The sequence below is a fragment of the Amyelois transitella genome, chromosome 16, assembly GCF_032362555.1.
Source record: "Amyelois transitella isolate CPQ chromosome 16, ilAmyTran1.1, whole genome shotgun sequence".
NCBI classification, from domain to species: Eukaryota; Metazoa; Arthropoda; class Insecta; order Lepidoptera; family Pyralidae; genus Amyelois; species Amyelois transitella.
The window spans coordinates 1,290,817-1,302,483 of NC_083519.1; the positions used below are offsets into that span (position 1 = coordinate 1,290,817).

The following is an 11,667-nucleotide window of genomic DNA, read 5'->3' on the forward strand; positions in this document are numbered from 1 at the left end:
TAGTAGTTATATATAGTCACGTCTTTATTCCTTGCGGGGTAGTCAGAGTCAACAGTGAAAAGACTGATTGGCTATTTTAAGTTGGGTGGCTTAGTGATATGTAGATTTGAGATTCAAATAGTGGCAGGTTGCTAGCTCATCATCTAGAAGAATCCCAAGTAAGTCTATCATTTTTTTGACATTCATGTGAAAGAGATGGAGTAGTCCTATTATTTTATATTGGTGCCGGGAATGGCACTCTTGATAGATTGGTTGTATGTCATAATGTTCGTTCCCGTACTCCTCCGAAACGGCTTGACCGATTCTCATAAAATTTTGTGAACATATTGAGTAGGTCTGAGAATCGGCCAACATATTTATATTATATAATTTTTCATACCCCTTAGTGATAAGGGTCGTCCACACTTAACATTTTATTTTTAATTAGAAATTACTTAAAAATTATTTATATGGGAAAACGACGTTTGCCGGTACAGCTAGTTTTTATGTAACACCTCATCTTTACAGGACTCTTAATGCAATACCAAGACGAGTTAGAACAAGAGCCGCCGCCGGCCGCTCGTGCGCGCGCGCCGAGCCCCGGGTCCGGCTCCGACACGGACTGGGCGAACCTCGGGCGCGCCGACCGCAGCGGCGCCTCCGCGAGGGGCAGGCGCACCTACAGGGGCGGAGTGCGGAAGAAGTCAGTATGAGAATAGGTTTCACTTTTAGGGATAACAGTGAGAAAATAAAAAGAATGAACGGGAATTTTCGTTTTGACCGTCTCCTGACTTTAGTCCCGGTTGCATCCTCACCACTCTGGAGAGGAATCCGGGGTATGCCTTTGACCGTGGATCCTGGATTGGGTGAGTCAGGTTTTTACACGAAGCGACTCCCGTCTGACCTATAAATAATATAAAAAAACGGATATTCTTTTTATTTCAACCTTCGTTGTGGCAATCAAATTTAATTTCAAATTCAACATTTTTATCTTATTATGTCGTCGTAATACGCTTGTCTGTGACAATGGAGGTCCCGGGTTCGAATCCCAGCCAGGGTTTGAAGAGACTATTCTCTAGAACTTTTTCTGATTGGCCTGATTATATACTAAGTATTTATTATAAAATATAGTATCGTTGAGTTAGTATCTCGTAACACAAATCCCAAACTTACTTCGAGACTAATTCAATCTGTCTAATTTGTCTGGTATATATATTTTCTTTTTATTACTATAAAAGAGGTGGTTTGTAAATAAATAACTTGTTATAACAGGTTCCGTCGCAAGAAGGGCGCATCTTCAGCGAAAAAGAAAGCAATTCGCGGCGCCTACAGCGGCCGCGCCCGGGGCGGCGCCGGCGGGAACACCAAACCTTTCACTGGTCAGTGGTTACTGTTATTTATTATACACCAGCTGTAGCCTGCTTCTGTGACTTTAATCTTCATACATACATACATACATATGGTCACGTCTATATCCCTTGCGGGGTAGACAGAGCCGACAGTACAGACAGTGCCGAACAGTCTTGAAAAGACTGAATGGCCGCGTTCAGCTGTTTGGCTTAATGATAAAATTGAGATTCAAATAGTGACAGGTTGCTAGCCCATCGCCTAAAAAAGAATGCCAAGTTTGTAAGCGTATCCCTTAGTCGCCTTTTACGACATCCATGGGAAAGAGATGGAGTAGTCCTATTCTTTTTTGTATTGGTATCAAATATGCTGCTTAATCGCCACCTTTTTTTTAAACCACCATATTTGTTTTTTTTTTTTTATATTCAATGTGCAGTCGCACTTATACTGATTAATTATTTAAATAGGCTAGAATTTGATATCCAGTCACAATTCTTCAAAATTAACTTTTCAATAGTAGGAAAATGTAATCAACAAACAAGTGTCATACGGTCATTTACTGTAATTAAATAAGTGTAATTCAACTGTTGTACTTTATGATATTCAATAAAGATTTTGAATAGAATTTATATGGAGTGGAGTGAATATATTTTATTGTTTAACTACCCGACAATTTGTACGCGTCCACTACATGTTAATATTTGAAGTTCTCATTGTCAAGTGAATTGTTTTGTAGATTCTTTTATGATAATAAATTACTTTAACCGTTATATATATATGTAATTCCAGGCGGCGCCAACAACCTGGGCAGCATGCCTGTTCCCAGGGGAACCGCGCTCAACACCCGCCCGGGGGTGTTCCAGAACTCTCGGGCGAGTTTCCTGTGATGTGACATGTCTTAACTTGTATAAGAAAAATTAATTTGTACAGACATTGTTATTTTCCTGTGATGTGATAAATGTATGAACTTGTATAAGAAGAAATAATTTGTACACACATTGTTATTGATTCGAGTCACACGTTACAATTTTTGAGTGTTCGCAGTGCGTAAAAAAAATCTCTCTTGAACGTAACGTTACAATTTCTCGTAAGTCACGATTAAAAAAGAAAACGAAATGGCGGCGCAGCGATATAGTATTATTACATACGTACATACATATGGTCACGTCTACATCCCTTGCGGGGAGACAGAGCCTTGTCTTGAAAAGACTGAATGGCCACGTTCAGCTATTTGGCTTAATGATAGAATTGAGATTCAAATAGTGACAGGTTGCTAGCCCATCACCTAAAAAAGAATCTCAAGTTTGTAAGCCTATCCCTTAGTCGCCTTTTTCGACATCCATGGGAAAGAGATGGAGTGGTCCTATTCTTTTTTGTATTGGTGCCGGGAACCACACGGCATATAGTATTATTAGTTTTCCATAAAATCAATAATAATATAAGACCATAGAAATAACATAAATAAATGGTGAATATAAGGAATGATGTGTCCCCGTGTTTCGTTTCGTCCAGGATTCAAGACTTTCAGCTTTTAATCAGAATCCCAGGATTGAAGAGGTAAACATAAAGATCTCCAGTCTGACCTCATAGCACAATGATGGAACTGAGATTCAGATAGCAAATATTTTGTGAGTTAGATATAAAACCCTTAACTTGCTGGTCGAGATTAATTTTAAGTACTTTTTTATATTACCTCAAACGATTTTTTAGTGATTAAATTTTTGAAATTAAATCCTTTTTATGTCAAATTGCCCAACGAATAAGTATTATTAATTTAATATTAACGAATTAATAAATTGAATTGATTTTTAAAGTTAATTGTTTAATTTATAAACCATACCAACGGAATACCTATCGAAGTTGTTTCAAAAAGTTAGGTACAATAGTTAGTTTTATCTGACTACTTGGTCTTTGTGATGGTTCAACACTTACATACATAAAATCACGCCTCTTTCCCGGAGGGGTAGGCAGAGACTACCTCTTTCCACTTGCCACGATCTCTGCATACTTCCTTCGCTTCATCCACATTCATAACTCTTCATGCAAGCTCGGCGGTTTCGGGTACTTTTGACCTGACCCTTTACCAGGACGTCTTTAATTTAATCAAGATACGTTCACACTCTCCTTGTATGTCTGCTTAGTGAACCTGCTTTCATTGTTCCTCTCTATAAGACCGAACCATCTTAACATACCCTTTTCTATTACTGTAATTACATCTTCTTTCACATCACAGCATTCCCTTATCGCGCTGTTCCTTATCCGGATATTATATATATATATATATATATATATATATATATATATATTCCTCAACACTTGGATATCAATAAACACAAAACAGCTTCTGTTACTTCACAATGATAACTTCACTTTTTCGGCTCCATCGTTCAACAAAACAGACAAAATGTCGAGGTTTAAATACACACGATTTAACTTGACAAGAGACGGTATCGTCTTAACCTATAACACATAATGATAAGAAATAACAGCGCTATATATAACTCTGACAGCCAAGCATAAGTCATGTCATATATATACATATTATCACGTCTTTATCCCAAACGGGGTAAACAGAGCGAACTGTCTCACAAACATAAGGATTAAATTTTATATCAGTATCAATAATGGTTAGCGTTCATTACCTAATCGATACACAATTTGTCCATTTTGTACGTTATAAATATTTTATTCATCCGGTCATTTTAAAAATAAATTAAGTGAGAAAATTCTTTTGAAGACGGAACGTATTATTCCTGCACATGTATGATGATCTTCATAGCTTCCCCTGTCCTCGCATACTCTATGGCTTCCCGCGACAGTTGCAGCGGAAAGTGGTGCGTTATGAAAGGCTTGAGGTCGATGAGACCGCGCGAGACAGCAGCCAGAGCCGCTGGGTACCTGTGGAGTTATTATGTGAGTTTGTTTGTAATATCTTTATTGCACAGAAATTTATAAATATAAATATATACGGGACAAATTACACAGATTGAGTTAGCCTCGAAGTAAGTTCGATACTTGTTACTAACTCAACGATACTATATTTTATAATAAATACTTATACAGAAAAACATCCAAGACCCAGCCCGAACAGAAAAAGTTCTTTTCTCATCATGCCCTGGCCGGGATTCGAACCCGGGACCTCCGGTGTCACAAACAAGCGTATTACCGCTGCGCCACAGAGGCCGGTCTCGAGACTGTTGGCCCTATCTTCCCCGTTAAGGTTAAAGTCGTGATACATGTGAATAACTTACGTGTTGGCGATGCGGTAGGAGCCCCTGATGTCGACCTCCCGCAGCACAGCCCCGTTGAGCGGCAGCTCCGTCGTCTCGCCGCCGATTCCCACTATGGTCAGCACACCGCCCGTCCGGGTAATCTTTGAAAACAGCCTATTTATTACGGTGTATCTTATAATTCTATATAAATAATATCTTACTTATTAATACATATATACATACATGTGGTCACGTCCAAGGGAACCGGGAACCACGCGGCACCAATACAAAATTAATTATTAATTTTTTTACTAATTTATTACCTCATTTAAAAATCTTTACAAGTAATGTAAAGAAAAATAAATGCATACGAGTTACGAGTAAAGTTTCTTAGCTACAACCTTCTTGCTGCAATTTACTTCTTAACAATGGTGTTGCGTATTTTATGTATAATGTGTGTTTCAACCACAGATATAAAACATAATATTTATGTCTGTGGTTTCAAAAGCAAATCAAATAAACGTCGAATAAATTTCTATCTAACTTTTATACTATGTCTTGTAATTCTCTGTGATAATGATACTTTATCAAACCTTCTTTTCTGTGGCTTGTGTCTTCCCTGACCTACAGTACCTACATTATTTAATTGCAGTCCATAAAATGAATTAAAAAAGCCTCCCTTATTATCCTTACCTCAATTTCTAATCCAAGATAATGCATTTCAAAGCTGTTACATCAACCACTTGATTAAATCAACATGTGGTGTACCAATGAGATGAGATGAGATGCCAGGCAATAGATGTTGATTGTTCGTTTGTGACAGAAATGATTTAAATACCATGAGTGCCGCTTTGCGCACTCGCAATCCCACACGCGTCTATAGTAACGTCAGGCCGGCACCCCACCCTGCACACTATGGTGTCGCTCGTCTGTCTGTCTGTCTGTCACCAGCATTGTGGGCTCCCATTTACATAACTCTCAAATGCTTACCATCAGAGCTACTCGCTGCGCACTCGCAAACCCACACGCGTCTATAGTGACGTCACCCCATCCTGCACACTATGGTGTCGCCCGTCTGTCTGTCTAGTCTGTCACCAGCATTGTTGGCCCCATCTATTCGAGTATAACTCTAACATGCTTACCATCAGAGCTACTCTCTGCGCACTCGCAAACCCACACGCGTCTATAGTGACGTCAGGCCGGCACCCCATCATGCTCAATATGGTGTCTGCTGTCTGTTTGTCTGTCTGGTCTTTCGTCACCAGCAAAGTTAGGTCAGCTCCCATAGCCTTGGCTGCGTCGAGGCGGGACTGGACTACATCTAGAAATGTCATCAGAAATTTTATTTTTCATAGTAAATTAAGGCTACATTGACATGATCCAAATTTGTTTGAGTTAGAAGAAGAACGAATTAAGAAAAAAGAGAAACAAAGAAAATAATTAGTTATTTTTTTAAATCATCACCGTCCTTTCTATTAATTCCTAAAAAAAATATGCCGCCCTATGCCAATGAGCTATGTCACTCCCGAAGGTCGATTTTCTTTCGGTGCAGTGGTGTGCGAGTTTATTCGTTACAAACTTACAAATCTTTTCTCTTTGTCAATAGTGTGGATGTGGATCACCCAATCTATGTACCAGACAATGAATAAATAGAGCCTCCATAATATACCTATAATCTTCTTGCACAAAAATGATAAAATAAACTTTTAGACATTTTAAATGATAAAATTGTAAAACTAATAAAACTTATTTAGGACTTTGAAATCTAACATTAGTACGTCTATAGGCAGGAAGCAGAGCACTGATTTGTATAATATGAATGATACTTGAAAAGATCCTTGTAACCTATTTTCTCAATTAAAATATATTGATCGATAGATTGATTTTGTAATTTATATTTTTTTTATCAACCTGTCATCAGTATCTTTGTTGCTCCCATCGCTCTGGCAGTGATGGCGCACAATACTCCAATAGGCCCAGCGCCGAATATGACCAGCTCGGTCCCAAGTTTGATTCCGGCTCGGTTGCACGCGTGTGTCGCTATGGCCACTGGCTGAATGGCCGCGCCTTCTTCCATCGATAAATTGTCCGGGATTCTGTAATATCCATACTAATTTTGTTAGTGTGTTTGCGTATGTTTATTCGTCTTTCCAGCTTAAACCACTTAGTCGATCACAATGAAATTAAGCCTAAAATGAGAGTTATTAATCAAAATGATATTTTGTACATGGTTCAAAACACGTAAGATAGATAGATAGATAAAATGTTTATTCGACAATGCTACAAAGTCAAACAAATATAAGTAACAATAACAAATCCCTAAAACTAACACAGGTGTGCTGTAGCAAGTCGAAATGGTCATAACTCAGCGATTTTTTTGCACTGAAAGGGTACAAAAACGCTGATTTCCAGTTATTACCATTTGATGTAAATGTGGGTACTAGAACAAATATAAAAATAAGGACGTAAGCGTGTACTGTTATAATTATTTAATAAAAGTCGTTGTTCTTTCATTCTTTATTATTTAACTATATTACTACAAAATAGAGTAAGAGCACATTTCCCCATGTTGGGTCTTGGGCAGAGAAGAGAAAGACCACAGACAAACAATAACTTAGAAATAGTCAATCATAGACTTCAGTGTTGCCAATATAAATGTACTTATTTCTAACAGGTACTTCTTATCCTATCCTAATATTCTCCCGAGGCGCAATTATAAGATATCGGGAAGTGAGACTGATATCCCGTGACGTCTGAGACTCACTTGTGACAGAAGTCAGCTACGTGCTTGTAATAAACACAAAGGTTGCCATGTGCGCCGGTGGTGGAGCAGTAGGCGGGGGTGTCGCACACGTTGTACCGCCCCCGCTTGCACATCGCGCAGGCGCGGCAGGGCTGCGTCGGCTAGACGGCCACGCGGTCGCCCAGCTGCAAGTTCTCCACTTTGGAGCCCATCTAAAAAACGCTTGTTCACTTTAGGATAAACTTGTTTATCTTGACAACTTTGTTTATCTATGTTATAAGTATTTATTATAAAATATAGTATCTTTGAATACTAAATCAAAGATACTATATTTTGTAATAACACAATTCGTAACACAAGCTTCGATCTCACTTCGAGGCTAACTCAATCTGTGTAAATCTTTGTAATTTGTCTCGTACATATTTATTTATTTATAAGGTCAGGAGATATAAATACAAACATAGTCATGTTTATATCCCTTGCGGTGTAGAGAGAGCCAACAGTCTTGAAAAGTCTGCAAGGCCACACTCGGCTGTATGGCTAAATGATGGAATTGAGATTCAAATAGTGACCGGTTGCTAGCCCATCGCTTTCAAGAAGCATCCGAAATTTATAAGCCTTTCCCTTAGTCGCTTATTACGACATCCATGGGCAAGATATGGAGTGGTCCTATTCTAAAGTGCTGGGAACCATAGGGCAATATATAAATAAACAATTTTAAATGTTATAATGATTGCGAAGTCGTTGGAAAATGTTACTTGTTCTTCAAGTGAGAGTAGTAACATGACATGTAGAATTATTCATGGAGGTTGGCTCAGGTATTACTTAAGCAGGTATAGCGAAGATCTTGCTGGAATTAGTTTTTAATGTTAAGAAAATAAAAGAGATTATCTTTAAAATTATACTACCTACATAACTAGGTAGTATCTATCTTGTATATACATATAAAATTCTCGTGTCACAATGTTTGTCTCCGTACTCCTCCGAAACGGCTTTACCGATTTTAATCAAATTTTGCATGCATATTCAGTAGGTCTGAGAATCGGCTAACATCTATTTTTCATACCCCTAAGTGTTAAGGATTGTCCACACTAAACATTTTTTTTAACTAGAAATTACTTTAATATGATTTATATAGCAAAGCAACGTTTGTCGGGACAGCCAGTAAATAAATAAAAGACCTTCACAACATAGCCTGCGCCCTCGTGGCCCACCACAATGGGGTCCACCAAGGTCTCGAGCCCGCACCGCCCTGTGTGGTACAGCTTCACGTCAGACCCGCAGATGCCCACACAATCCATCTTGATCAACACATCTGTAATAAACACATCAAAGGTTTGTTTTTGTAGGTTTTATTTACTTAAATAGGAAATAAAATAAAAAATGTTAAAGACATTAGGTACCTATGGTATAAGCAATGCATTACCTAAAGAAAAATTTTCAGACGACTTGGGGTCAGGCGGCAGAACTTCGCCATATCAGTTCACAGTGTACTGAGGTATTACTGATCAAGCGAGGTGAGAATGATGTGATTATAGAAAGAACATTTAAGTACGAGTATGTAGAATAGAGATTTTTTTTATTTGCTTCATATAACTTACTTTAATTAAACAAATATAAACTGAAAAATTATGTAGGAACCTTGTTTAATATAATTTGTAATGTGCAACCTCTTTTCTATTTTGTTTAGAATGTAAAACTGGCCAGCTGTAGAAAAAGAAAAAGAAAATTTTTAAAAGGTGCTTTTGTACAATGTTAAATCTAATAAGTAAGTACTTACATACGAAATTGTTTTAAAACGATTGTATCAATAAATTCAGCGGTTTATTACAGTGCATATTTATAGTTAAACCAAAGTGAAGTTTTACTTCATCCCAAGAACATCCACAGTTTATTTCCATATCCAAGTTTAACTTTTTATAGAGTGCTTTACCGCCTTCAACAAAGCTAGACAATAAATAACGCGTAGCGTAAAGAATGTTATGTAAGTAATGTTATATGAAATTGTTTCAGAAATAGTAAACAATTGATAGTGGTTATCTTTGTTTTGTTTATTTCAAAAGATGAAATGAGGTTAACTTTTAATCTTAACTACCTAACTTACTATTCGTAGATTTTGTTATACCTACCTACTGTGATATTCCTAATTTCTATTAAATCTCAAGCTCTTTTGGTGTGAAATCAATCTTAAAGTCTGGTGAAATGAGATAACATGGCTTCGTATTTTATGCATTGCAATAGAAAGATAAGGTTTTTAAACGATACAATAACATATATACCTACCCTTTTCGCCTATTTCTGGAACGGGCCACTCCACCTGAAACACGAAATATTAGGAACATCAATGATTAAATCCTATGTATAGTTGTATCATTAAGGATCTGTTGAAGTAGGTACGAAAAATTATATGAAATTATAAATTACTTAATTACATACTGTAGGTATCTAGTTTATTATTATTATAAGTAATATTACTTTAATCTCAATTCCATAATTAATTGAGCCGTACAGCTGAACGTGGCCTTTCAGTCTTTGCGAGACCTGATAATAAAAATTTCCCAATTTACTTTAAATTACCCAATTGGAAAATGAAAATAGATTTTACGAAAGTTTGAAACTAGCCTAAAAAGATGTAAGGGAATGATGCTTTGGGATCACTGCAGTCTGGCCAAAGGTTCTAATACTTTATGTTCAACGATTTATTATGATATACCTAATATACTCTGCCGCAGCGCCCCCTTGGAATTCATTCGACCTCAACGGGGAGCTTAATAGCCGAAAATAATTGAAGTATCTACCAGCAGTTTATCTTAAATCGACAGGAAGACGAAAGAACCCGCGAGCCAGATGAGCGGAGACTCCGTCCAAAATACTTTTTTAAGAAGAAGAAAATAGAGTGATGTTCTTCATCGATACACTCTTGACAGAGTGGTCGTGGTCGCCAAGTAGTCGTGGAAGTGGATGGGACAGATAAAACACACACTGATAATGATATAAAATGCTACAATCCCACTTACAACTCTCAGATCCATAGGTCCGTAGAGAACAGCTGCATAATTTTTTTCCGCCATTTTATTCTAACACACTTCCTTACTTGCACGGGAATGAATTGTAACTACTTACTTATTATTTAACCAGCATGATTGCAATCTTATAACAATAATAATATTATATTATATTTACTGAGAACAAACATGAAATATAAATAAACATATGTTATCGATTATGTAAGCTATTAAATAGGTACTGGCTTTTGAACGCGGCTTTGCTCAGGTATAAAATATTTTTTAATATCTACTGAAGTCTAATATGAAAATTCTATTTTCTTTTTATTATGTGCGTGTAAGTATACCAAATAATGCGATATTCGAAGATTGGTTGAAGATGAAGTGTGAATAGGAAGCTTACAAATATACTAAATTGCTAACGCATTGTTTGTCCGTTACGTACAAACAATTTTTCTTTTTTTGTATAAGTGTAGATAAGTACCTACTTGTAAACAATGGAAATATGCTTATTTCACATGATAAGTAGATACGTTTCAAATTAACGTGACGAAAATATACTCATAAATCCCATAAAATATGGGTATGTAGGTTTTGCCTGGAGGAAATCCGCACTTTCCTTCAAACAAATATCGCGGTGCATAGGATGGTAGCCCTTATGGCATAAACTCTTATTTATATTTGCGACTAGCTTTTGCCTGCAGCTTCGCCTGCGTTACTTTCGCTTCCATAAAAATATTGCTTAGATAAAGAGCCTTGCATTGACATAAACTAATATTATGCAAACAAAAATATAGATGTACCTACGTGAGTGCGTGTTTGAGGATGCTTTTCAATCACGCAAATTCTGCTGGATGGATTTAGATGAAACCTACGTACACGGGAAGAATAATGCCTGGAATAGAACATAGTTTACTTTTCCTACTAAAGCAAAATCCCGGGGGCGCAGCTGTTAAAAAACGAATAAATTCTAAAGACCAAAAAAAGGAAATTATAATAATGGAAAGTTAAAGTATCTCTTGCTGTCCTGTCCATTGGAGACATCACAAATAAACTGTCACAGCTGGTGACCCGCGAGCAAGCGACGTAGAGCTGTCCGTGTGAGAAGCAATTCGTCCTACGGTCGACTCCGGCTGCTCCAAGCGTTTGACCTTGCGTTTGTTAATTTTCCAAGTTGCAATATAGCCTTCTTTGGGAGCTCGGGTATTTCTCAATTTGATTTCTCCATTCACAAATAGATAACTAGTTCTTGGCCGAGTGAAGTCGACGGTCTAACCCGCTAGCCGTATGGTGGAACAAGTGAGATTTTGGACTAGTAGTCCCACTAGTGTCGCTTGTCAGTCCGATGGTCGTATGCGCACAGTTTTGATATGATAATTAA

General features: G+C 37.3%; 2 protein-coding genes across 2 annotated transcripts in view; one reads left to right on the forward strand and one right to left on the reverse strand.

Moving 5' to 3' along the window:
• The window catches only part of LOC106138930 (recQ-like DNA helicase Blm), a 25,958-nt gene extending 22,819 nt beyond the window's left edge, over positions 1-3,139 (forward strand). The window contains exons 19-21 of the mRNA XM_060948470.1: positions 508-682; positions 1,252-1,358; positions 2,116-3,139. Coding sequence (XP_060804453.1) covers positions 508-682; positions 1,252-1,358; positions 2,116-2,213 — 380 coding nt within the window. The 3' untranslated portion in view covers positions 2,214-3,139. The remainder of the gene's footprint in view (positions 1-507; positions 683-1,251; positions 1,359-2,115) is intronic.
• On the reverse strand, positions 2,672-10,453 carry LOC106138931 (sorbitol dehydrogenase). Its single transcript, XM_013340236.2, has 8 exons — positions 10,299-10,453; positions 9,565-9,598; positions 8,463-8,596; positions 7,303-7,493; positions 6,450-6,634; positions 5,681-5,859; positions 4,578-4,699; positions 2,672-4,224 (listed from the first exon to the last, which is right to left on the reverse strand). Exons 4-8 carry the CDS (start codon positions 7,413-7,415, stop codon positions 4,074-4,076), a joined length of 750 nt encoding a protein of 249 aa, XP_013195690.1. The 5' UTR covers positions 7,416-7,493; positions 8,463-8,596; positions 9,565-9,598; positions 10,299-10,453; the 3' UTR covers positions 2,672-4,073.
• Positions 10,454-11,667: the final 1,214 nt, after the last annotated feature.